Source organism: Synchiropus splendidus, chromosome 12, assembly GCF_027744825.2.
Source record: "Synchiropus splendidus isolate RoL2022-P1 chromosome 12, RoL_Sspl_1.0, whole genome shotgun sequence".
Classification (NCBI taxonomy): Eukaryota; Metazoa; Chordata; class Actinopteri; order Syngnathiformes; family Callionymidae; genus Synchiropus; species Synchiropus splendidus.
In genome coordinates, this window is record NC_071345.1 from 9,667,948 (window position 1) to 9,695,910 (window position 27,963).

General features: G+C 42.5%; 1 protein-coding gene across 4 annotated transcripts; it reads left to right on the forward strand.

Annotated features, from left to right (window-relative positions):
* apobb.1 (apolipoprotein Bb, tandem duplicate 1) lies at window positions 1–27,914 on the forward strand. Of its 4 annotated transcripts, XM_053881764.1 has the most exons (31): window positions 1–63; window positions 398–466; window positions 9,901–10,111; window positions 10,520–10,552; window positions 10,637–10,749; window positions 10,825–10,970; window positions 12,209–12,356; window positions 12,433–12,585; window positions 13,331–13,455; window positions 14,253–14,338; window positions 14,408–14,852; window positions 14,927–15,041; window positions 15,210–15,356; window positions 15,430–15,641; window positions 16,013–16,208; window positions 16,280–16,459; window positions 16,977–17,180; window positions 17,256–17,423; window positions 17,495–17,700; window positions 18,248–18,427; window positions 18,491–18,621; window positions 18,691–18,901; window positions 18,973–19,145; window positions 19,223–19,383; window positions 19,453–19,562; window positions 19,640–20,013; window positions 20,118–26,138; window positions 26,201–26,312; window positions 26,391–26,408; window positions 26,513–26,690; window positions 26,762–27,914. In XM_053881764.1, exons 3-31 carry the CDS (start codon window positions 10,057–10,059, stop codon window positions 27,755–27,757), a joined length of 11,397 nt encoding a protein of 3,798 aa, XP_053737739.1. In that variant the 5' UTR covers window positions 1–63; window positions 398–466; window positions 9,901–10,056; the 3' UTR covers window positions 27,758–27,914. The 4 variants fall into 4 exon arrangements, with proteins under 4 accessions (XP_053737739.1, XP_053737742.1, XP_053737738.1 ...); XM_053881767.1 differs by lacking the exon at window positions 1–63 and having other exon boundaries at window positions 335–466; XM_053881763.1 differs by lacking the exons at window positions 1–63; window positions 398–466 and adding an exon at window positions 8,250–8,315.
* Window positions 27,915–27,963: the final 49 nt, after the last annotated feature.

The following is a 27,963-nucleotide window of genomic DNA, read 5'->3' on the forward strand; positions in this document are numbered from 1 at the left end:
TTTTTTGATATAATAAATTGTTTCGGTGGACTCGTTATTCATACAGCGTCGACAATACTACAGGTGCTTTCACTTTATGAAGTTAACACCGACATATAGCTAAGCCTTTTAATGTAAACGGTAAATTGAATCAATGAAAAATGAAAGATTGCATCCCCCATACTTGTATAAACCGTATCCAATGGTGGTTTACCTATGAGTTAAAAGGTTTGTACATATTGTAATTGTCTAGTTCGGTTATTTAGTTTACCTTGACAAGTTTTGTTGGCTGTTAGCTGTGTTGTGTAGAGAAAATGCAACGCCTGCTAACTGGCAACATGCTAGCAGCAACACACATTGGAGTACTTGCTTTGTTGTATCAGATCATTTGGTCAACGTTGTTCTCCCTGCGTGGCAGGTGGCTGTCATCATCCATTTGAGACTCAGAGAAGAGCCTTTAAAGATGCCACGCAGTCCCCTCCCTGAGGTGAGCCAGAAATGTGGATTAATATCAACCCAAAAATTGGTGTCATCATAGTAAATTGTGCCATTACTGTGATCAATGTCTCACTCTTAATGCTGTACAATTTTCAAGTAATAATTTGTGGAGCGATTTTTATCAGATACACTGACCTTACCTTTAAGTTAAGAACAGTCTCAGTCTTGTTTTGAAAAGCATGTTTCACTGGGTTGCAGCAGATGTTGCCTGATTGCATCAGATTCCATCCTCCCTCTGCTGAGGTGTTTGACAATAAAACAGCACCTGAAATGTAAACTTTTCTACCAATATTTGAGTTGAAAATCCTTCACACTTCACGCTTCAAAAGTCTGGAAATTTTACAATAAATTGAGGAGGACAGCTTTAGCAGTGGCAGAGATGAAGATGCTGAGCTTATCATTGTGGTTTGACACTGAGTAGATCGTAGCTCAAAAAAGGGAGGCCAGATGGTTTGGAGTGTGTTGGAGATGAAGATGAGGAAGCCAACCGCTGAGGAGAGGTACAGTACGATGAAAGGATGATCAAGATGCAGGTGGAAGTGGCTGGTTGACTGAAAATAATAATAATACTTTATTAATAATATTAATAATAATAATACTAATAAACTTTATTTCAATTATGACTGATATCTAATGTGTGAAATTTGTGTTTAACTTGAAATGATCCAATTGACAGCCTCTATATGAGGCACCTAGTTCTGAACTTCTAGCTGAGACTCCATATAGATTAAGTCAAGAGATTTACTAAAGTATCTGATGTTTTTTTTTCTTGATTCAAAGTTGTTTGAAAGTGTAGCTGAGGATTCTATTTTCTATTCGAACAGTTAATCATATCAGCAACATGTTCCATGTCATAAATACAGAACATGTCAAGTGTTGTCGCTGTAATTTCAATCATTAACTGCAGATTTACATCAGTGCAAACAGGGAACAAAAAAACACCCACCAGTGGAGACTGAGACTGCAAGTGTCAGCTCCATTGCCGTACATTTGCCTTATCGTCATTCGGGAATATCTCGACTAGATTAGTGTGTGGAACACAAAACTTGAATATGTCAGTTCTGAAAAAAAGCACTCAACTTCTGCAGCTGCTGATCAATACACAAAGCCAGTTCAGCTTTTTGGAGAATATTGACATCACTGTGGAAAATGAAGACAGCCTGTACCCAGAGGAGTTTTGAAGTATATGCCCAAAAACGCATGCTAGCCAACAATGGTAGATTAATAAGTCCATGTTTATACAGTAAACACCATTACATTTAAGGTTTTGAGGGATTGCCAGGTATATACTACTGACTCGCCTCAGTTTCCCCTATATTTAGAGGATATAGAGGAAGTCAGTGAGCTAAATGTGAGGATTCACCAAATGTCAGTTAAATGGCTTCAGATTATGTTGTGTAAATCTGCTGCCTGCTGTGATAACACAGCTGCTTATGAGACCTGTGAGTGCCAGAGAGTTCAGATGTCTACAGTCGAACATCAACAGTGACTGATAACAGCCATGTACCATAAACCCTTTTATCTCTGCATCACATTTGCATTTGCTTTTGCTTTATTGCTTCGCAGCCGTGCTGACTGGACTTTCCAGGAGTTTTCCCGATGAGTGGACGCAACAGATGTCAATATGTTGATAGATTTAAGAGTTCAGTGGTTTTAGCTGCAGTTGCTAGGCAGCACCAGACGTAGGCGCTTGTTGAGTACTAAAGACCATTCTAACCACAGCCTTTAGCCGTAAGCAAGGAGTTTGCAGTAGGAGCTTCTTTAAGAGACTTTCATGCCAAGTAATAGGGGTCACTTTGATACATGAAATGTCCCTGTTTTAAGCTGCTGGTTAAAGCTACAGTCAATGGATGTTTATTAAATACTGTGGTTGTCTTCCTCTTTTTTCTTTTTAGCCCATTACTTCCATTTGTAACATTCTTCATCCACCATGTTTCCTGTCTCGGCTCTCTGGGTCTGGACTCCCTACTTTTATCGCCAATCCTTCCTCTACTGTCTCTGAACAAATGTCCAATAGAGCTTCCCATGTAATTTAGGGTTCTCAAACTGATTCACAGAGGGGCCGCAGTGAGTGCTGGTTTTTGCACTCAAGTTAACCAATATGGTGCAGACCGTTGCTCTCATTGAATGATCCCATTGAACATATCTGTTTTCATTCCTTCATCTATACATCCGCATTTACACACGCGTATAGTGCCTTGGTTCACCAGCTCGTCTCTACTCTCAACACAGATCACTATATCATCATAAGACATCATGATCCGAGGAGACTCTTCCCGTACCTTGTCCTTCAGTCCATGACAATGGAGGGGCTGAGAGCTGGTCCCTGATGTACTCCTCGCCTTGAATCCATCCATCACTCCTAAGGCACACCTTACCACTGTCTCACTGCCCTCAAACATGTTCTGTACATCCCTCATTTACTTCTCTGATGCCTCTGATGTCACCATACTGTACTACACTTTCTCTCAAAGAACTCTGTCTCCAGCTTTCAGTCTGACTCCTATTCTAATGTTATGTACATTGTTGCAACACTATTCAATTACCTAATGTACACAGTTAAGCTGAAACATTATGACCCCCGTCCTTTCAGTCTGTCCATCCGAGGACACTCTCCACCTTCATTCTATGACCATGAATGTCCACTGTCCTGCATCCAAGCTTTTGGACTCAAAGCACAAAGGCAGGTGGCTTAATATGGAATCCTTTTTTACACAAAAATATAATCATACACACGTGTGTCACAATCAGCTGCGCATGATCATCTGTAACCTTGATGAGTGAAAGATTTTATTCAAGTCTTATCTTGACATGATAATGATATATCTTTGGGCTTGAATGCTGCTTTATGGCTGTGTTGAGTGTTGACCTGTATATGACTTCATGGTGTCTGGACTTTCAGCGAATGTTTGCTCAACATGATCATATAAGTGGATTGCAGTTAGCCTATGCAAGGGTTGCGTCTACCTGTCCATATTTTGTGGAGCTGCTGGAGATATGTAGGTGGTGGTATGAGTCCCTCATGCATCATTAAAATGACTGAGATCACCTTGTTCCTCACTGATCTGATTCGCACCTGTCTTATAACATGAACCTCATGTCGTCACCACCACCTTACCCGAGTACCTCTCGGGATCAGCGCTCAAAACCTAGTTGGTGACTTTCTTTTCATGGTTGTTTTCACCCATCTTTTGGGAGAAACAACCAGAGTTGCGATTTCGGGTCCAAACCAAGGCAAAATTGACAAATTGCGCCAGGAAGGGCATCTTGTTCCAAAAGGTCATGTTGACCAGGGCGAACAACAATTAGTTCATTGCTCCTCATTTCTTTTAACCCTGTGTTGTTTGGTGGAGAGGAAACCTTCACAAAGAGGAACTTCTACCTCTCATAAACTCATAAACATCCAAAGGGCAACATCCATTTATATAGATTAAATGATGATGATAGAGGGGCCTGAAACAAGATGACACCTGGGTAAAGTTGGCTGAAACATTTTTATTCTAAGCTCCCTGTGACTCCAAATACAAAAACTAAAAGCACACAGAGAGAAAACCATCACCAAAATAAAATCTGGACTGAACCACCACAACACTTTCAACTGAAGTTGAAACACATTCGCAAACATTATTTACTATAACTTTATATTCTCAAAATTCATACTCGCTACGAGCCAAGTTATGGTTCTCACATACAACAAACTGAGACGTTTGTTGTATGTTTGTTGTTTGAGATCTTGAATCACCTTCACAGACTTGAGACAGTCTGCGAAGGTCATTCAAGTTCTTTACTAGATTACATTACAATATGAAGCTCCATGAGGCGGCTTTGCAACTTACCTTTAAAATCTCAAAAATATGATTCAGTGTGTGACTTGAAACTTGTCTGTGTGCTACTCTGAGATATGACACTGTATCCTTGGATGGCATTTGGCATGTCAGTGACCCTCGTTGACAGCAAAGCCAACCAACCACAGAGTGTATCATTGAGCTTCAGGCAAGACTGAGCAAGTTTGCCTCAAATCAGCAGGAGCGGTTGTCCTCTTAGCCAAACATCCAAGTGATGTTTGCTTTGAGTCCATACATAACAGGCCCAAAATCTAATCACTTGCTCCAAATCCCATTTCTTACATGTCCAGAATATTTCTCCCAAATCTGTCCATAATATGAAGTTATTTTTAATAAGTTTCCAATGGTTCCTTAATCTCATACCCTCCTCTGTGTCTCATTTTCCCCGGCTAATGTGTTTCCAGCTCAATACATATCATCCACATCGTCATCACTCACTTTCTTCAGATCAATGGCTGGAAAAACTGAAACATTAATTATAAAAATAGAACACAGCACTGCTACTCTCAATGAGAGCAGACTGCTTCAGTCTGGTGTTCACTGGCCTCTCTCAACACCCACTTTTTTCTTAGAAATCGAAGTGAAAAAGAGGTGGCTTGCGTCACAAAACTATGAGACGCTTAAGTCAAGGTACAGCTTGATTTACTTTGCTAACACAAGAGGCAGCTACAAATTCCTCATTAAATGGAATTATAATCACAGTGTTTGAGGACAACTAAAGGGCATGTTGAATGGTGAGTTAATAGTGAAGTAAAATCACACCTAACAACATTGATATTCCAAAAAACTACTTGATTAAATTAGCTCTTTGTTGTGATGAGAAGGTTGATGGTGAAAAACTGCCGACCGCAATAATCAATCCTCTCAGGTTTTGGGGAAATGTGATTAAGAAGCCTTCAGATAAGTCACGACTGCACAGAGCAAAGCTTACACAAGATGATATCTGAACCTCCTGTGCCTCAATCAATATGTGTTAAACTTTAATGACTCTTTGAAGAGAAAGAGGTAAATAAACAGTGTGTTTATTAGCATTCAAGAGGTGCTTATTTCGTCCAAGTGTCTGATGAAACAGAATAGTTGATGGCGTTATCCTGGAAACTGATACTTTTTAAAATATGTCTGGCATTGTAAGGGCCTTTTAACAGGTTCTAGGTAAATAGTAAGGTAAATAGTCACATTTGTTGCTGTATGAAGTCTTTGGTTCTGCCTTTTTCATAATACTCATCCTCTATCTTCTCATTCAGATCAAGCTGGATAACTTTATATAAACACCGGTGTGTTTGTTTAACTGTGTCAAAACAAACCATCCATGAACACCAAAGTTGGTTCTAGGACGCTCTGACCGGAGCTTTTTGTCAAATATGCCAATGTGACCTCCATGCTGCATCGAGGCCACTGATATTTTGAGTCAAATTACAATGTCTGGAACAGAAAAATAAAATACATGTTTTTTTTCTAATTGAAATATTAACTTGCTAGTTTCCTGTAAAGATGTCAAATATATTTTGGAAAACCTCATGTTTACTCACTTGGGGAAATGTTTTTTCCAAGAATTCGTTGTGGATTTTTAACTGTGGCGTAGTTATTGTTGCAATGACAGAAACATTTACTAAAATATAAGCGGTCTCTCTCACCACTGGAGCTTTTGCTGTGAATACACAAGGCTTAGATTTTTGCTGCCACCTAACCATGAATGGATGAATTTAGCTTCAGGTCTGTGTCATTAGAATAGGAAGTACATCGGTGTAAAAAAATAAAAGTGTCGTAAAAACTCATTTATCATATGAATATTTATTTGGGGTGTTCCTATGACCTCATACGTCGCATCCACATGCTTACTTTAGGTTTTGTTTTATTAACAGGCCATGACTTGCTAGCTCTTTTATGAATGGTTCTTGCCATGCTTATCCAGCTTTATTTTAAGTTACCCATACATATATATACACACACACACACTCATTCACAATGCAGTACGCCGTCTGAACCGTCTGACACAAAGACACCCGGAGTTAGGGTCAAACCTGCAACCTCTCAGTCATAGGACTATCACTCTACCATCTGAGCTGTGCCCCCCGACGGCCCTTGTATGCTACCTTTACGTTCAAATTGCACCCGTCCATTTCAAACATTACATAGGTATTGCAGTTCAACAATATATCCACCAGGGGGAGCAGCCCAGAGTCAGAATTTTATGACTGCTCATAGGAGGAGGTGGTCGGTGACACTGTTAAATATATTGCAACTGGAGGACGGAGAATTTCCGCCATTGTTATTTCTTCTCCATGTCTCACTAGAGCTATGTATCGAGCTTGTTCGTTGCTGTAGGTGGGTGACTGTTTAATAGGTAGAGTCAGGCGTCAGAAGTGTTGTTGTGGTATGTTAATGTGTCTAGGATAAGGGTTGGTCAGTGTCTTCAACTGCTGCCATAGATTGTGAAGGGCTGCTGTGGCGTCGTGGGTACCAAAGTGGTGAAGTTTTAAACTAGAGTAGGTAAGTAGTTTAGATTATGTTGAGGATGGGTTTGTTGGTTAGTAGAACAGTAGAAGAGTTAGTCCTGGTGAAGCCGTGCGTTATGTATGTAACCACTCTGTTCAGTAACAGGTAATCTAACATGTTACTATTTCCACTGCAGTAATCATATTACAGTTATATATGCAAGTCACTGTGTGTTACCTTTTAGTTAATTTTAGTCATGTGTTCAGCAGGTAGACAGCTCACCTGTCAAGCTGCTAGTGACCAGACCAGTCTCAACTTTGAATTCGTGTCTGCTGCAGATGACAGTATTAACAAACAGGAAATGACCGATTTAGAAAAAAATGAAAAAGGTGTCAAAAGTACAGACTCAAAACAGGAACTATTGCCTCCCGGGGGCCAACACGATGCGTGACACGCTGAGGCTTTGCACACCTGTGTCTTACAGTACACAGCACCTCTTCAAAAACACCTGGGGCATTTCCTGCATTTCCTCCTCTAATGCATTTAAAGGTTCTATTTTGTAGCTTTCACATTTTTTTCATACTCAGATTTGTTTTCAGTGTGGTTTTAAGTGCAATGAGTTGTAATGTGTTTTTTAACTTTTGAATCTTAGATATAAAAACAAAAAGAAAAATTGCCCTACAAATCTTGTTTAGGCGATGGGCTGTGTTTTAACTTAGTTGAACGTGAACTAACTCAGTTACTTTTTAAGGGGGTAATCAGTAGTCAGTAACTGGAAGCACTGGTTACTGCTGCTATGAAATGAAGACAGGTGGGTCTGTCAGTGTCTCATTGATGTGGCTTAGCAAGTGGGTTCGTAAGTGGTCCATGCATCTCGGCACTAAGATATGTAGGTGATGTGAGGGAGAACACAATTGGGAGTAAGCATGTGTGATGTAGAGATGCACGTTGTGTCGGACAGAGAGGTGTAGAGCCGTAAGCTAACTCACTTGAAGACGTTTGAAGCTTTTGTGTAACTCAACCTCTATTGACAGATTGATCAACCACCAGAACCCGGTCTGTGAAAGCTGCCAACATTTTGACATATTCTGTCAATATACACACACGCACACATAACAGAGGTCACTGAGTTATGTGAGTCTAAACATGCCTAGCATTAAAAAAGCCTTAGTGTCGATCACTTCAGTGTTGTATATGTCACGGTGATAGTTAACACGTTCAATTCCTCGTGTCCAAATCCTACTTTGGACTGAGCATAAACACGCTCAGTATGAGTCCAATGAGTGTGTTTTTTGCAAAAGGGGTATTGCGAAACGTTTAAAGAGACATTTCATATTGTCGATAAGATACATTGTATCTGCATATATGCTTTTAAAAGCTAGTTTGTTCACTTCAAAGTTTTTCACCCCTTGTGTAATTTGAGCTCCAAAAAGATGGAGAACTGCCCAATATTTGTCGATCAAAGTTCATCATCTAACCTATATCTGGGTTGTCCCCTTGCTTTCATTATGTTTCGCGTGTCAGCGGGTGTACCACTAGCTGCTAACTCGAGACTCTGTAAGTATGGTATTTTCATGGCAGGCTGTTGTAGCGTTGGCAGGGTAGCCTCACTCCATTAAAAAAGCTTTTGCATTTAAACAGATAGATGCGACTGATATGTTTAATTTCAGTGAGACAGCATGCGCCGTCAGAGCCACATGTAATTATTCAATCGCATGTAGTGATAAAATGACTGATATGGTTATCGTCTTTTGTCACATCTTGAGGGACTTTGTGTTTCAAGCACGCCTTGATCACTCAGTCTTCACCGGTGAGTGCTTCTCCTGCGCTATCTGTGACCTAATTTTCACAGCTGGTAGCGACAGTGATTGACTTACAGAAATAGGTTTATTTCTGCATGAAATATTTTGTGAACAAGACTTCATCGAGAGCTGCGGGTCTTTGACTCTGAGCTCTATAAAGATATTTTGGAATCACTATTTTAGCTCAATCTTCTCTCATTGTATTAATTTCAAGTTTCCTGCATCATTTGAATTTTCACAATTCATTTTTTATATATTCTTGTTGGTTTTACATTTTACAGTTACTTTTTATGATGATAATATTGAGATTTAATAGATCTGTATTTACCTATAATATTTCGACAATATCATTTAGCCTTATATTTTAATTGTGTTAGGATAGTTGGCATTGTTTTGGATATGTATTTCAGCAACATAAAATCCATGTTTCATCTATGTCAAGTAGCAGTTTGTGCACATAAGAATGATGTGTTTTATGTTTCAATAGCACACATAAATCCAAATTCTAATGTTCATCACTAAGCTTTATGTGTGATAAACCATTAAAATCAGCACATATTAATTCACAGCTGTTATTCTATGATTTAATGCACAATGGTATATATTATTGTGAAACAAAAAAATTAATAATAATTGATTTATTCAGCGACGTTACTTACAGATAAGAAGTTTTAGCATGTGAGAAGCAAACGAAACATAGGAGAGATCAATGAAAATGTGCAAAATGTTTTTTAATGGATTTATTTGAAAATAATGTAATGTGACCCAGTGTATGAGTGTAGCCAAAACATAAACAGAAATATATCTATCAATAAAGAAATGAAAAAATAAAATAATGAAAGATCTCTCATATTTTATTTGTCTGTTGTTTTTTTGTTCATGTTAATTTAATGTTATCAATGTATGGGCCATGGAACCAAACAAATATATATTATTCAAAAGAATGTTTGAGTGTTTTTGAAAGAACGTAGATATCATTTTAATATTTGAAACAGTTTCAAATTCAGGTGAAAGTAGATCAAAATTGGACTTATATATTATGTAACTGCACTATCAGTCGTCATCCTCTCTGTCTTTAGGGTCAGGGATTGCCACAACAAGCCGGCGTCCCTCACCTGAATACTCTGCAACTGTAACCAGAAAAGTTAGTAAAACGTACGAAACTAAACATACATATTTCGTGCATAATATTTCGTGTATCAAGCATGTTTCCCTGGGGCGGTGGAAAAATGGGCGATAAGTCGTGTAAAGGGGTGAAAACGATGACCTGCTCTAGTATTGATCATCTTGGGTGCACTGACTACCCTTTTAAACCTTTTGCCTTTTGTCCCTCCACACAGGAGGGTGGGGTGGACTTTGAGCCTTCCAAACTGCAAATCAGCCTCCCCTTCGACTCGACTCTGCTGTGGCTATAAAAGTCCTGAGTGGATGCTGATTCTTTAGTCTCATCTGAGTACTCGCCAACCCCAGGGGACGGAGCTCGGCGGAAGCCCATCATGGGGGATTCAAAGCTCTGGCTTTTGCTGCTTCTCAGCACAACTACCTTAGTTGGTGAGTGGAAAGAGTTTAATTCACCAATCTTTAAAGTACCTCAAAAGTACTTTCCACCTCTGAATGAACAAATGTGCCAAAAGAAATAAGGATTAAGGATTAAAAGAAGAAACATGCATGCAAAATATCTATTGATATCAATATGTGATTTTTGCAGTATGAAATTTTAATTATTATATTATTAGCAACAGGAATATTTGGCCGTATTTTTAAGAAACTGCATCCTACTGTCTGAAATAAACTGGCTGCAGAAATAACTGCAAGCGTTTTTGAATCTGATCTTCAGTGTCGTGAGTTAGATATTTCTCTATGAGCTAAGCATGGTCCAACTTGCATAGTAGCATGCATGTAGCCAGCGATACTTTTTGGTTATGTCGTCCATAATTAATGTTTTTTTCTCTTTCAAAGCTGCCCAATTTGATGACCCCCCGACCTGCTTACGTAAGTTTCCATTCCCCAAATGGAACCCTAAAATCCTGTTGTAGAGTCATCAAGTTTTAAGTTGTGTCTGACATGTTCTTTCAGTTGCCAAAAGATACAAGACCATGCACAAGTATGAATATCAATACGAAGCTGAATCTCTGAACAGCATCGATGGAGGCTCTCTACTCAAGAACGGACCCAAAGCCATCTGCAAGGTACCGGCTAGGCCTAGCTGGTGAAGCGAATCAGTGCTAGCTAGCATGCGCGCTCATGCACCCCGTGTTTTGCAGGTTGAAATTGAAGTGCCCCAGACGTGCAGTTTCATCGTCCGCACCACTGGCTGCAGACTGAGTGAGGTCGTTGGCATGGATCCAGCTGGAAACCCAGAGTTCAGACCGGCACCCACCTCTGACGTCTTTGCTGCAGAAATGGAGCGGTAGGATCCAAAATTAAAAAATAAAATGCCATCAGTATTATGATTTTAGGGCCGACTATAAGCTTGTAAAAATTGTGTTTTTCATTTGCGTTTAGTTTTGTTTAAATTCATAATTTATGATGAATTTATGGACGTTAAGAGTCAATAGAAAATTCAATATGCTATTTTTGAGAGGAAATCAGAGTGTCCAGCATGATCAATTGAACTAGAGAAGATCATTTAAGCTATTAAGCAAACAAGATCATCCAGCACGGGATGTGACTTCGAACCAGAGCAACGAGTTTATGACAGCAGGATGACACATTGGTGTTGTTTTGTAGGCTGTTAGCAATAAGCAGTTGAGGATATAGCAACCTTTCCAGAGTGTCCTTCTCCCCTTGTGTGACTGCCAATGACCCAGGCTAGCTAGCACAGGTTCCAATGAGACTATTCTTTTTTTTAATGAATGTATATGTATTTATGTAATTAATGTTTTGTGAGTCAAGATATACGTATACTGAATTACTGTATACTATATACTCAATTAAGCAAACAAAAAAAATTACAATTAAATATTATGAATATATTTTCAAAATTCAGTCGAAAAAATGTTTTTTTACAATACACAGTTTATTGTTTCTTGATTATTTATTCTTATTTATTTGTAAAATCTTGCTGGAAATATTGTTTAGTATGTGACTGAAATGATTTTTTCTGGCCATGTTGAATGATAAAATGAACCAGTAATACTTTCATAATTCCATATTTTGCCCATGTGGCTTCAAGTAATACCTTAAGTAATATCACAGGGTCTTAAAAGCATTTTTAAACTTAATTTAGCCTTTTTGTCTGCTACAAAAGGTTTATGATAATGTATAAAACTGAAAGGTAACAGTTAAGATGAAGGGACATATTTAAAACATTTATGAATTGTGTATTGATATGTGTATTAGCAACATGTTAGGCCGTTATTAATGGAAGTACTTTAAAGTATTTCCTGCCGCATGCCTATATTCTACCTTTGTATGGTAAGAGTTTATTCCAAGCAACATCCTCATTATTGACGGTTAATAAGATAGTAATTCGTTTACTAAGTGTTCCGTAATCGATTGTGTTACTGTGTGAACGTGTTCCTCATCCTGGCTGGATGAGGTCAGTAAACAGGGCACCCTGATCCAAGGTCATGCCAAAGTGACAGAATGACCCAAGTCTGTGAGGACATTTGAGGTTTTGTAATCGTCCATGACCTCTCCTGCCAGGTATCCTCTGAAGGTCGTGGTTGAGGGCAGGTACAATGTGAAGCTGTACCCTGAGGAGGGTGAGACCAGCACCATCCTGAACGTCAAGAGAGGAATCCTGTCAGCCCTGGCTGTGCCTCTGATCGAGGAAGACCAGAACAGCATGATGGTACGTGACCATCCCAAAACAGCGGAGGAGAAGAAACATAAAATTGAATCCATTTCACTTTGGTCATTCTTTCCAGCCAACGATCCACGGGATGTGCCAGACCTCGTTCATTGTCAACAGCAGACAGAACATCGCCACTGATGTCAGCCTGACCAGAGATCTGTCCAGATGTGACAAGTTTGTCCCCATCAGAGACCACAGCAGCTCCCTGGCTCTCATCTCTGGCCTGGTGAGACTTTGGTTCTTACATAAAAGAGTCTTATCAACCTATTGATTAGATTATAGATGATTGTATAACGTGGCGGTCACACTGTCTCGCTGAAAAGTGAGCCCACCTTTATCTGTGGTGATAAGAGGTCATGTCGGCCCAAATCTCATGACCTCTTCTATGGAACCTCCCAATTTATTAATTAAGATTCCAACACTGGAGTCCTGTATCAGAGAAGATAATGCTTTAAATCATTTCAATCTTTTGAAACTCCTGATTATTATTCTTTTTGTTGGAAATATTAACATAAATGTTTATATCATTTGTATTTTAAAAAAAATAAAGTATATTTATGTTTTGTCATTTTTGTTGTGCATTGTTAAATAATTCTCAAGTTGATTTTTATCTCTTAAAAATGAACAGCAAATTTAGCGAAGGCTATTTTAACTTTGAAATTGTTATGCTTATTTTTATTTTCATTTCGAGAGCTTTTCATTTCTTCATTTCATTTTTTCATTTTCAGTCTGAACGTTTTGTTTTTGAAGTCATAATTGATCAGATCAAATCAGTATCTCATTTGAATTATATGTTTTTCCGATTTATGAACTCAAAATGTTGAGTTTTTCTCAACTTTAGTCTTATATATTTACTTATATTTGAGTTTTTCATCCTTTTACAGTTTCACGGTCACATTGTTTTTGTGGTCATTTGAGCAATACTCATTGATTCTGAGTGATTTTAGTAACTGGCCGTGTCTGTCCTGCAGCATTACCCTCTGGCCCAGCTGATCAGCAGCTCCCAGACTTGCAACTACAAGTTTGACAATGACAGGAAGCACATGACCTCCACCGCCTGCACTGAAACTCACGTCCTCCTGCCCTTCTCTAACAAGTAAGTGCCCAGGACACAATCTGACTCTCTGGTACTGATTCATATTTTGTGTCAAATTTATAGATATTATAACTTTTAAATTAGGTTATTTCATCAAACAAGATTACTTTTATTTGCAGATTTTTCCAGTTCCCTGTCATTTTATAATAATGAAATTTAAATAAATTATAATTATTAAATTAAAATAAATTATTATTATTACTTAAATATTACAAACATATTACAGGCCTTTTTTATTTTTACGTATATACTGTAAATGTGTCAGTGTGTCAACATTTTTTTTATTATTTTGGCATTCATCACATGGCCTTCCTTATATTAATTATTGTCATTTATGCCACAATTCTTAACAACTTTTTCATTTAATATTTTTCCAATAAAAAGCGACACAAAATTCATAACAAAATGAATCATTCTGAAATGTTTTATTCATGCCACAGCTAAATTTACTCACTCACATTTTTTATTATTTTGGAACTTTGATTGGATTTTATCTCCTTATATCAATTCTATCAATGTTATCATTTATTTATATTTATTTGTTTATTATTTACTTTTATTTTACTTCTGAAACTTCTATTGATTAAAAGAATAATTATCTCAATAGAATTGAATGTTGCATCATATTTCTTTTATTACACTTCTAACATTTTTTCTTCAATAACATTTTAAAATTTTAGATTTTTTTTGTAAGATGTCTTTTCGCCATCATATGTCATTCTATTTTTCTAGTGATATGTTACTTATTTTTCCCATGGCAGTTTACATATTAAAACTCAGCTTTTCTTTTCCATCAGAGGCAAATCTGGCGTCACAAGTGTTGGAAAGCAGCTGCTGACTCTGGTCCAGGTTTCTTCTCACAACGACAGAGTGTTTGACCACAGTATGTGTCCTAATCTGACTATTTAAGTTTCACTGTAACATTAGCTGACAGCAACTTCCTGTGTCTCAGCCGACATCGTCAAGGGTCTTCACATGGAAGCCGTCACTGACAAGTTTGCAGTCCAGGACAAGAACCTTGTTCTCTTCGTCTTGAGGGAACTGGCTTCTCTGCCAGAGACGGAGGGCGAGAGGAGAGCCCACCTCTTCTTCAAGCTGGTCACCGTGCTGCGCGGAATGACAGAGGAGACCCTGATCCTCATCCTCCCTGAAGCACAGCGAGTGTCTTCTTCCCTGACCTACCAGGCTTTGGCCCAGTGTGGAACTCCTGCCTGCAACAGCGCCATCTTGGAGATCTTCAAGTCCTTCGACGAGGCTTCAGTCCAGGTCGACGCTGCTGTCTTTGCTCTGGGACTCGTGTCCAACCCGTCACCCCTCCTGATCCACGGCATGTTGGAGATGGCTAAAATAAAACCCAGCAGGCCGGTCATGTACGCGCTGAGCAATGTGGTCAAGAGGTGAGTCAGCACATTTCTCAACACTGAATTTCATTGCTAAAATACTCACCTTTCTTTTACATTTCCTGATGCAGGTTTTACAAAGCTGAAGAAAAATTGATCCCTGAGATTCACGCTGTTGCCAACTTCATGGCCGCTCAGCTGGGAGACTGTACTGGTGAGGAGGAGAAGACCTTCTTGACCTTGAGGGTAAGGATCTCTCAAGTCGAATCAGTGGTTTGACATTTCTATTACAAGTCTGAAGTCAAAGGTTCCCTGCTTTAGTTTTGCTCACATATCACATTAAAATCCACAACTAATACCTACAGTGATACCCTGTAATAATTAAGAAATAATGCTTTTCTGCTTTGACTCCAGGTGGTTGGAAACATGGCCCCTGCTGTTATGATTGCTGGTCCTGCTCTCAGAATGAGAGTGATCCAGTGTATGAACCAGGCTGCAGCTTCAGCCTCCGTCCAGCAGGCCGCCATCCAGGTTTTCAGACTGACCCCAGCCCCAAGAGAGGCAAGTTGTCTTCCTCATGATTGGTGACATGGTTTCAACCATCAGAATCATGACCAGTTCACCTGCGTCACAGGCCACAGAGGTCCTGATGAGGGTGGTGATGGACAGAGCCGCCAACGTGCAGAAGCGCGTGGCCGCCTACCTGGTGCTGATGAAGAACCCTGAGGCCAGACAGCTTGTCATGCTGACCAACGCTCTGAAGAGTGGAGAGAACAACCAGTTCAAGAGCTTCGTTGTCTCCCACATGACCAACATCATGTCCTCCACGGAGCCTGAGACCAAGGAGTGAGTCAGCAATTTTTCCACATTGAAATGACTTAACAAATTGACAGTCGTTTTAAATTATCTATGCACATGAGGTGCATAGTAATGTAAAGTATCCCTTTTGGGAAGTTTACGTTCCGCAACGTATGGACATTTAAGCAATGTAAATGAACTGCTTATATTGAAGAATAACTATCTAACTGTAACTTGAAATATTTTTAAAATCTTATATATTTTATTGAATTATTTTAAATGAAAAAAGAAAGAAATATATTACACTGCAAAAAGAAGAAGAAAATCATTTATAATTTTAGAGATGTATATATAGTAATTTTGCTGAAAAGTGAAATAGATATGACTGTTCATCTCTCAACTTCTCTGAAATCCCACAGACTGAGAATGAAGATCCGTGATGCAGTGCAGGGTAATGAGATCGGACCCATCATGGCCGCCACCAAATTCTCCCGCAACTACAGGATGGGATCTATTGAGGGCAACATGATCTTCGAGGGCTCCAGCTACCTTCCCAAGGAGGTCATGCTGGAGATGACCCTGAAGGCCTTTGGCTTCGACGTTGACATGATGGAGGTGAGCGTGGGGTTCGATCACGTAGCCACACGTTTGACGTGTATTTTACTAACGTTTAATTTGTTCTTCAGATCGGCATGGAGGGCACTGGACTGGAACCAACCGTCGACGCTCTCTTTGGGAAGGACGGATTCTTCCCCAGCTCCGTCTTGAGGACCATGTACTTTGTCTCTGACAGTGTTCCACTCAAAGTCAAGGAGGTCATGTACGACATGATGCCTGCTCTGAAGAGGGAGAGCATGAAGAGAAAGGTAATGACATGTGTCTGATGAAATGACATTCCGAAATGGTGGCAGAAGGGCTGTTGAAAAAAATAAAATAAAATATATATTCCCCATATATATGGCCAGTACATATGCCCAACAAATCTTAACAAATTAACAAACAAAACAAAACAAAACAAATTAAACAAATATATACAGTAGAGGAGGCGCGTAATACAAGTAATAACAATTGAAACATTTTGTTGTGATAGACATTTTGACAGTTTTATATTTTTGATTTAAAAAGTTCATTCATGACTAGCGCACACATTTTGGAAAGACCACATTCACTAAATAATTAAACCTTCACAACAACTAAATGAATGAATGAATGAATAATTGTTTAAAATACTGGTGGAATTGTGATGACAAAGCTCACAAAATGATACAAATTGGTTACCATCATTACTAGTTCCTAACAGTGTGATACACGTTAATCTGCATGGACGCTTTAATGACTTCTTGCCGCACAGTTTTTTATATTCAGCTCTCACCTACCTCACAGGCATCCCAGGGCTTCATCAAAGAAATCGGTCGCAACCTGAACAAACTGATGAGGGACCTGAAGAACTCCGAGTCCCCTGAGGCCACGGTTTACATGAAGCTTCTGGGAAACGAAATGGGATACATGAAGACTAAAGACATCCAGCACATTGTCAACTCTGCTTCCATAATGGCCGACCGAATGTTCAAGATGTTCCCCGCTGAGGTGGGATTCGAATCTTGAGGACGGAGTCCACCAGGAGGGTGTAGAAGTGTAATATTTTGGTTTCAATCTCGACAGATCATGAAGGATATCATGGCCAGGGACGACAACACCTTCTTCGCTCACTACTTGTTCATGGACAACCAGTTCTTCCTGCCCACGGTCACTGGTTTTCCTCTGAAGGTTGTCCTGTCTGGTACCTTTGCTCCTGGTGTCAAGGGTGGACTGAAGATGAACCGTGGCATGGTACATTTTTTTAAATCTTCATCAATCTTCCTGTTTGGAGGACACGACTCATTGTTCTCAACTCTTAACAGAACGAGTTCGCCTTCATGCCCTCTGCCAACGTGGAGTTTGTGACTAGGATGGGCGCCATCATCCCAGAGTTTGTCAACAGTGGAATGGAAATGCACACCAACATGTTCCACGAGAGCGGACTTAAGGCTAAGATCAGCATGGGACGCGAGGAGATCAAGATGACCATTCCCGCTCTCAGTGCCCCCACCAAGATCTTGAAAGTGACGTAAGTTTAAACACATAAAATTAAACATCAAGAAACAGAAAAATGTGAATGAATAAAACATTTTTGAATAATGAAGATATCAAAAATGTATTATTGTATCATAAAAATATCATGAAACTTAATGCATAAAAAAGAATTGCGTGATATTAGGAAAATAATGCAACATTTCTGTTTTTGCCAGAAATCTTTTTATAAGTTTAATATACATTCTTCTCTAATAATTATTAGGCATTACATTTCATTATTAATATTTATTTTCCTCTTCTGAAGGTTTTACATTGGGTTTGTGAGTCACTGTAAGATTTTGTAAGGTTGTATTTAGTGAGTATTATGACACTAAAATAAAGATTAGTTACAAAATACATTAATTAGTGGAAAGGTATGAGTTATGACACGGTAATTATTTACTCCTTGTTCTTCATCTTCACTGAAGGTTCTTTCTACGTGCCTTCCTTGTTTCTGATTTATTTTGATGTTCTGATTTGATCTGCGTCCATAATGTAAATATTGATCACAAATAAGGTGTTTCTTTGATGCTTGTTTGTAGAAACACCCTGGTTTCCGTGACCAGCTTGGAAGTGAAAGCCGTTCCCCCTATGGTGATGGGGAAAGTGGAGGTCAACAAGTGCACGCCCTTCTTTACTGGAATGAGATATTGCTCAGTGCTGCAGTACTCCGACCTCTCTGAGGGCAACACACCTTACTCCCCCTTCATCGGTGACAGCAAGTATGTAAACATATTGAGTGCTTATGAGCATTGAAATGGTGCTGACGTTCTCAATCTCAAAAGGTTTGCTGTGGAGCTCCATCCCACTGGTGAAGTCACAGAGTACACCGCCTCACTGGTCCACGAGGTCTTCACGGAAGGAAATGATGGCAAAGAGAACGTTGAAAGCCTGAAGTTTGTCGTGAGATCGGATGGTGAGTTGAGCACCGCTGGCCAGTGGAGTAAATCAAGCGCGCTCGTCTAACGCCATGTCTCAACAACAGGAGCAGAGCCCACTGAAGCCAGTGCCGTCTTGAAGTACAACATGAAGAGGAACACGGTCACAGCTGACGTGCGGATCCCCGACTTTGACTTTGATGCAGGACTGAGGCTTGGTGTTGTCAATGGAAACACTAGAGGCAGAGGAACCCACTCCATCCACCTGGATTTCATCAACAAGAACATCCCTGTGGTCTCTCTCATTGGACGTGTCAGGTAGGTGCAATCATAATACACTTGAATAAAACGTAGTTTTGGAGATCTTCACTGATGACCCGTCTCATCAGCATGGAGGCCATGAAGAAGGGAATGCTGCAGGTGCAACTCCTCGCCCCGACTTTAGCAACGGATGCTAGCGTGACAGCCACAGTGATGCACGCTGAGGACACTGAGATGGAGCTCAGGAGTGAAGTGAAGTTCCTGAACACCATGTCCAACCAGAAGATCATCATGAAATACGGTGATCTTTCAGTTCCCTTGATTTGAGTCATCTTAATGAACCTCATGAAGCCTGACCGTTGCTCTCCTCCCTTCTAGACTCCGAGAAAGTTGGTGTAGAGTTCAAGTCTGACATGAATGCTGACACCAACATGTTGCCCATCAGTGACCTTCTGATGGTATACGGCAACAAACTGCTGGATACACAAGTGGGTCGGACCGACATAAAAGTCCGCCACATCTTCAAGAAATTCGGAGAGGTGAGGCTCCTCATTTTTTTTCCTGTGGAGTCTAACGACTGGCTTGAAAAGTGCATTCACTTCCACTAGGCTGCTAACAACTACATGGAGAAGTATGGTGCTGAGATGCCTTACATCCAGAACTTGAGAGTTCCTGAGATGCCCGAGATCTCCATCCCAGAGATGCTCTTCATGAATGTGTAAGTTTAGATCAGTTATTTTGACATGAATTGCTCCCCAAAACACTGAATCGCTTTCTTCATTCGGGTCCCAACAGCGAGTCCAAAGCTGTCTACTACTTCAACAATGAGCGCTTTAACATCATGATCCCCATACCTGTTGGAGGAAAGTCAACCAGTGACCTCAACTTCCCACCAGTGCTGTCGACACCCCACGTGTCTGTCCCTCAGCTGGGACTGGAGATCGTCTCCATGGAGATTCCAATCCCACAGATGGTGATCCCACCCAGAATCAATTTGGCGATCCCCCTCTTTGGCAAGGCTGAAGTTTCAACCATGATGAAGAGCAACATGTACGACATGGAGGCCTCCTTGGCTTTCGGCAAAGACGTCGTGGAAACACCCAGTTACTCAGCAAAGGTTGAAATGAAGGGAACCTCTCCTCTGGAAGTCCTCGGATTCAAAATCGAAGGTATTGAAGCATTTCTAAATCAGTGCGGGAGTTTGGTTGTGCATTTTAAATTTAAATGTTTCCTCACATCTGGTTTGGATTGTTGTTCTCATCTGTGTTTTTAGGCTCTGGAATGCTGGCCACAAAAGATGCAATCAAGGCGCAGCTGGCCGGCTCTTTGGTGCACAAGTTTATCGAGGCCAGGGTCTCGCTTGCCGAGGATTTGACCTTTGACGACAAAATGAACCTGAAATCCACCGGTAAAATTGAAGCAACAAGTCCTTTCGGCCTAAACTTTGGCCTTGATCACACCGGCATGGCTCAGATGAACTCCCAGCTGATCTCTGGTGAAAGCAACTTTGACGGAAGACTCAACGCTGGCCCAATTGTTGGCAAGACCATCTCAGTCCAGACCGTTAGAATCATCCCATCCAAGCTGGAGGCCAGGATTGAGTCCACGTTTGAGCTGGATTCCAACATTGTTAAGGCTAAAAACAGAATTGGAGCTGCCCTGGTCAACGGTGAGCTCTTACTTGTGTCCAACACTGATGCCTTTGAAAACAATCTGAGACATGTGGCAGAGCTTTCCTTCAAGGAAAACAAACTGGCGCTCAGACATGCAGTAACAGCCATTGCCCTTGGTACGACGCTCCGCAACCAGGCTGAGACCACTGTTGGAGCTGGTGAAGTTCTCTTGAAGATTGAGACCAATGCGGCGCGCGCTGAAAACCTAGTTAACTATCTTTTGATGGGCTCTCTCAACGCCGAAGGCTTTGGTCTGAGGAGCGAAGGATCTGCGAAGATGATGGAGAACGAGGTGACTCACAAAGCCATTCTGACAATGAACAAGGATGGCATCACCACCAGTGGAAGCACCATCCTTCACAGCCCTGTGTCCTTCGAGAACACCTTCAACGCTGTGCTTGACATGTCGAAGGCTGCTGTGTCCATCTCCAACAACGCTGCCATGAGGAGCCTGAAGTTCACTAATGCCAACAGTCTTACTGTCACTCCCGCTAGCCTGAACTTCATCTCTAAAGCTGAAACCGCCGGCAGCGAGTATGCATCTTACGGCCATGACATCACCTTTGACATCAAACCATACACCGCAGCTGCACAGATCAGTAACAACATCAAGCTTCTGAGTGCTGAATTTGTGAATGATGCTAGGCTCCTGGCAGAGCTTTACAAGTTGGAGTTCACCGGAAGTATGAAGGCCTTCCACGGGCAACAGGAGATCAAACATATCTATCAGGTTAGCTACAAGGATAGGACTGCCATCGTGAAGGGCATTACGACGGGAATGCTGTTCGGCAACCAGATGACCCACAACACAGAGCTGGAAATTGTCGGTCTGGCGGCAAAGTTCACCAACGAAGCCCGCATCAGTTCACAGCCAATCCGCTATGACCACAGCATCCGCTGCAGCGTCATTCCTTTCGACTTCAACCTCGATGCCCTCTTTAACGCCGACGGAGACGTGGCACTGTACGGGAAGCACAGCGCTCAGCTCTACGGCAGGTTCCTGATGAGAGCCCAACCCCTGGCTTTTGGTAGCTCACACGAATACAGGGCATCGATGGCACACAAGCTCGAGAACGGCATTTCCATCGAGAACACCTTTGATAACAAGATGGACACTGTTCTTTCCGTTGAGGAACAGAAGACCAGTCTCAGGATGAAGTCAAAAATCAACGAGCATGCCTTCGATCAAGAGATGAGCATTTACAACACGGCTGAGAGAATCGGCATGGAGCTCTCTTCAATGGTGATGACCAACCTTGTCAATCCACACTCCACCGACAACCAGGAGTTCTCCTTCTCTGGCTTCCTCAAGTATGACAAGACAACCAACTGTCACATGATTCATCTCCCTCTGATGGAGCACGTTCCTCTCATCCTGGAAAACCTGAAGGAGGTTATTGTGAGTTTTGCTGAGGCTCTGCAAAAGTACATCAACGATCAGGAGGTTCAGGCCAAACTTGAAATGATGACCAGGCACATGATTGAATTTGTAACTGGAATGGATCTTGAAGGCAAAGCCATCAAGATGAAGGAATACTTAGATGATCTGACTAAAGAATACGCGTTCACCATGGAGGATGTGGATTTCGCTCTGAGAAACCTGAAGATTACTTTCGAGAGGGTCATGGTCAATTTTAGCGATCTCGCCAAGAGATTCCTTAGCATGATGAGGGAAGTTACCGATCGCATCAAGCTGCCCGAAGTGGTCGTTCAGAAGATCCAAATGGTAATTGAATATCTCAACGAGGAGTTTGATATCAAGGAATCAGTCAAGCATGCTCTTGTCTCTTTAAGAGATATGATTGATCGCATTGACCTGGACAAACTGAAGGGTGGCAGCCTCGCCTTCATCTGTGACATTGACAACCACTTCCGTATTAGAGCTTTGCTCAAGTCCAATTTGGATTTCTTCATACGCGAAGTTGACCGTTTCGATCTGGTCAAATTTTGTTCTGACGCTAAACGAACCTGGGACGATTTTTGGTATCACCTGTGGTATTCGGTGGTGACCAAAGGCATAGAACAAACCATCCTCGATACATGGAATTCTGGAATTGATCTGATTCGAAAATGGATCAAGATCTTTAACGTGGTGGAGAAGATCAACGCAGTCCTTGCCAAGAGCAAAGAAATGCTTGTAAAACTCGGGATAGAGAAACAGATTCTTCACGTCGTGGACAGAATCATCGTGCTTGTCAAACAATTCGATGAAATGCTCAACTCTGCATTGAAGACAGTGAAGGACGCTGACATCCCAGCCAAGGTCACCCGTGTCACCGAGGACGTCATCGCCTACGTCAAACACACAGACGCCAAAGAGATGATTCGGCAACTCAGTGGATTGATTGAAACCATTCTGCATCGTCTGAAGTCGATGAAGTACAAGGACCTGGTGGCGTTTGTCAATTTCAGTCTGTATGATGTCACCGATACCGTCAACAGGATGATCACCACACTCGAAATTCCCCAGAAAGTGGAAGCAGCTAAAGAGTTAGTCAACGCTTTCCTGGTCTCATTGAAGGCATTTGTGGATAAATTGGGCGAAATCAAAGTATCTGAAGTGGTAAAATCAGTTAAAGAAATGGTGGACTTTGTCGTGTTTGACAGCCTGAAGGCCTCCCTGGAGCACGTGAAAATGGTGGTTGAAGACCTGAAGATCAAAGACACAATTGATTTTTACCTAAGTTTTGCAAGCAAAGAATACAGATTCTTCATAAAAGCAGTCACCACAGTGCTGAACAAAATCGTCATGGTGGTGTCTGATACATTCCCCGATCAGAAGTTTACTGAACAGATCAAGGGGATGGTTGAAGCCATCATTGTAGAACTGAGGGCATCTGAAGTGACCATTCCATCCTTCATCGTTCCATTCACTGACCTTGTTGTACCATCCGTGAAGATCAGGCTGGCTGCTCTGGACAAGGTCAACATCCCGACTGAGCTGGACATCCCAGAGTTTAAAATCCTCGGCAAGTACACGGTGAAGGCCACCAAGATTTCCTTTGACAAGATCAAGGAGATAATCATCGAACTCATCGACTACTTCATGAGCCTGGACATGAGTTTTGTCGACGTGGATGCTTTCTTCGGAGACCTGCGGATGAGCTACCTCCCTTACATGCCTGAGATTAGGATCCCAGAGTTCCATTTTAGTCAGATCCCAATCCCTCAGATCCCGCCATACTCAACAGAACAGCTGGTCAAGTCTCTTCAAATCCCAGAAATCCAGTTTCCAGTCATCCCAACTGACATTTCAGTCCCCTGCTTTGGAAAACTCTATGGTGAGATGAGATTTAACACTCCCGTCTATGCCATCAAGACTTCCGCAGAGTTCCTGAATTCCACTGAAAGTGCATTGACCCCTAAATTTACTGGATCCTTCTCCTCCCAGGGCACATCACCATCTTATGAGATTCTCAATTACAAATTTGATGCAAGTGCCCACGTTGCAATGCCCAAGAGGAGCCGTGTTGTTCTGACAGAGAACGTAAGAATCAAGAACGTTGCTTTCGGAGTTGAGCACCAGGCATCTCTCTCTCTGTACGGCTTGTCTGCCCAGGGCCAGGCCAAGACCACGATGAAGGTCACCACCGAACCTTACAAAGCTAATGTACTGAACACAGCCTTTATTGCTATGGAGGAAGGCATGTCTGCGTCTCTCGACACAACTTACAACCATGTCGTGGAAATCCCAAGTCGCAACATCAAAAATGAAGCTGTTGCTACTCAGAAGGTGATCGCCCGCCAAAACGGCTTCACTCTCTCCGTAACCGTGGACAACATTGGCAAAAGCAAGTTTGACACTGCAACTGCAAACCATAAGAGCAACCTTCAGGTTTCACTCAATCCTAAACTGATGACACTTGACTTCACTGGTGACACCGATTCTCCTGTCTTCAAAATGAGGCAACAAGTAACAGCTGAGTCCCACCCACTGTCTCACCTCAGGTTCAGCATTCGCTCTCAGGACGAGTCGCCGATGAAGAACACCATGATCGTGTCATCTGGCATCATCAGCTTGCATGACATAAAAGCTGAGATGAAGGTGGACCACAACACCGAGCTGTTCGGATCAGTCAACGGAGTCATTACTAACGGATTCAACCTTTTGGCTCGACCCTTTGAGGTCCTCCTTGAAGCCCAAAACAGAGGAAAGCTCAATGTGTTTGAGAAGGTGACCGCCAAGATCGAGCTGCAGAATGACTACTCAGTCTTCCTCAGACCGGCCAACCAACTCATTAACACTGTGGCCCTGGCTCGTCTCAACCAGTACAAAATGGTGTCCAACCTCACTGTGCTGAACGACAGAGAAGAAGCAGGTGTTGTCCTCGCTATGGACGGTGATGCCAACCTTGATTTCCTGAAGTACCCCATCACCATTCCTGAGTTCGAAGTGCCTTTCCTGGGCGTCCGTACCCCGGAGTTGACTGATGTTGACTTGTATGAGCAGACTGGCCTGAAGAACATCCTGGTTACAACCGAACAGAACATCAATCTCAACGCTAAAGTCGTCTACCAGAAGATGCCTGCTGCTCCAAGAGTTGACGTGATGGGTCTGATGACGGTTCCTCCCTTGGGTAACCTGATCACCGAGCTGACCTTCAAGTCTGCCGTCCTCAATCTGAATCTCAACGCCGGTCTCTTCACCGAGGAGGATCTTGTATTCCGTCTGGCGGCCATCACTGCGTCTGAGTTTGAGAGCCTGAGAGCAAAACTTGACGGAACTGCTAGCCTGACCTTGAGGAGCGGAATGAAGTTGGCCAACTCCATGTCTCTGGTAAATCCCCACATCGAAGGCACCCACGACTGTGCCATCACTCTGTCTGCTGAAACTCTTGAGACGGCCGTCACGGTTGCAACTGTCGCCAAGGTCACCTTGCCTGTGTTCAACTTGGATGTTGCTCAGAATCTGGTTGCCAGCACTAAAACCAAAGAGCATGTTGTTTCCACTTTGAGGATAAAGAGCACTTACAACATCCCAATGATGAAAGCTGTTGGAAACGCAAATGCTGATCACAGTCTGAAGCTGGAGGGAACCTTGTCGGACGTATCTGTGGAGGCCATCACCAGAACTAACGTGGAAGGCACACTTCTCGAGGGCTTTCTCAACCTGGAAGTCCTAAATGAGGCCAATGTTTTCTTAAACCACGCCGGCCTGCGTTCCACCTCCAAGCTCATCGGCAAAACCAAGCTCCACCACGCCACCAAGACCATCTTCAACATGGACGTCGATGAGAACCTCTCGGTGGAAGCCTCCCTAAGCAGGGTGTTTGCAGCGCTGACGTACAACGGCGTCAATGAGGTCGACATGTTCAGCTTCACCACTAAAGGGAAGCACATGGCCAAGGCAACACTGGATCTGGCCCCCATCTCATCCATGACTGCCAACATTGAGATCGACGTGGCCCAGCCGAGCAGCGCGGGAGACTTCTCCATCTACGACAAGACAGCTGCCGAAGTGACGGCCACCAGGCAGAAGATCGACACCAACACCAAGCTCATGACACCCGTGTACAGCACAATCATCGATGCCGTCATCGATGGAAGCGCCCCCGTCTTCACAGTCGCCCTCAAATCCTCCGCCAAAAGCGTCATGGTGTTCCTGGACTACGACATGTCCGGTAAGTTTGTGAGAAACCCTTTTAAACATCTGTGAACCTAACGACACCTCCTCTCCTCACAGCCTCCTCCACCACCAACTTTGAGAACGCAGCCATGAACATGGTCAACAAGTTCCTCCTGACTCACACCGACATGAAAGTGGACCTGACAAACATCATCAACCAGGCTCTGTGGTAAGCATCTGTCTGAAGTATCGCAAAGTCACACTCAGTTTCTCCCAAATTAACACTCTCTTTTTCCTCCGACTCCAGGACTCCGACTGACGGAAGGTAAATATGTCACTCCGAACTTGATTTCCATTATTCTTGAGGGTTTTGTTGGAGCCATTTCCAACCCTGCTTTTCAGTGTATTCATGGAGCCTCTTGTTTTCAGCTACACTCTGAATGCCGACATCACAAGTCCCACCTTCACTGACATGAACCTGCGTTGCGTCGCTCGCCGTGAAGTCGTCAGCGCTTCAGTTTCCATCCCCTCCGTCGGGTTCTTGGGTCTCCAGTTCAACGGCAGAGTTCCCTCTCAGATGAGTGCCAGAATCTACGGCCGTTATCCAGTGAGTTCCCCTGTCTGGCTCGCTTAAATGTCCGACAGTTTCCAAGTGACTTACACTGTCGTTCTTTCCAGTCTGCCCCGGAGGTCGACGTTGACATCTTGGTCATCAGAGCTGTTCCAAAAGACAGCGACAAACTGAGCCTTCAGATTGTGTACGACACAGAAGCCCCGATAACCATGGTCTCCGAACTCAGGATGAGACTCCCATCCATCATGGCTTCATTCAGCAAGTTCGCTGACAAGTACCAGATCACAAAGACCGTCACGGAGTTGTGGTCCATGGTTGAGAGACGCGTCCTTGAGGCCTACGATGCTGCCATTCACTACGACATGAGCCTGAGCCAGCTGTCAATCTTCTTTAGGAACACCGTGGTCCAGTACCAGAAGAGCGTTGAGGTCTTGCTGGAGGCTGTAGTTAAGTTCCTGAGAGAGGCGCAGTTTAAGATTCCCGGCACTGACAGGTTGACCACTCTCCCCGAGGTGTTTAGGGAGGTCACCAGCAGCTTCGCCAGCATGCTAGACAGAGTCATCCGCACCCTCTATGAGTTCACCGAGGTCCACTTCAACATGTTCGTGGAGAAGTTCAGCCAGCTGAAATTTAAAATGCCTCTGGGCGACGCCGTCACCGGAGCTCAGATCGTGGAGAGGGTGAAGACAGACGCCAAGGTCATCTACGCAGAAGTTCAGGACATTGTGAGGAACATGGAGAGTCTTGACACCATGGTGGCAAAGATCAGCGAGACCTTCAAAGCCCTCGTGGTTAAGACGCAGGACTTTGTCGATTCCATCAGGTCCGACTATTTAGACGATGTCCTGGTCAAGGTCAACGAATTGTACCGCCGATTCCTGACTCTCGTGAAGGAAGGCGTGGATGAAATCTCCAGACTAAACGTGCAGGACATCAGACACTATATAGATGAGGGCATTAGAAAGTTGGTTGCTTTCAGTGACTGGGTCTACAACATGATTTACAATTATATGCACAGAGCATCGGAGGAGCTGAAGCCCTACCTGAATGTCAGTGATGGAAGGTTTGAGTTCGACATTGCGTTTCCCTTCCAGCAGTGAGGAGCCCTCGCACACGGAGCCAAACACGACCACCTGTTTGGAAGGTGAATGAACATTTCTCTCTGCCGCAACATTTTTCACCTTGTTGCTAAGCTCGTATTCGAGAGCTGTACCTGTAATATTTTTCTCTGAGACCAATAAAATAACATTTAAACTACATTCAAGTGTCTCAGGTGTTTCTTGGCTGTTTCAGACTTTCACGAGTT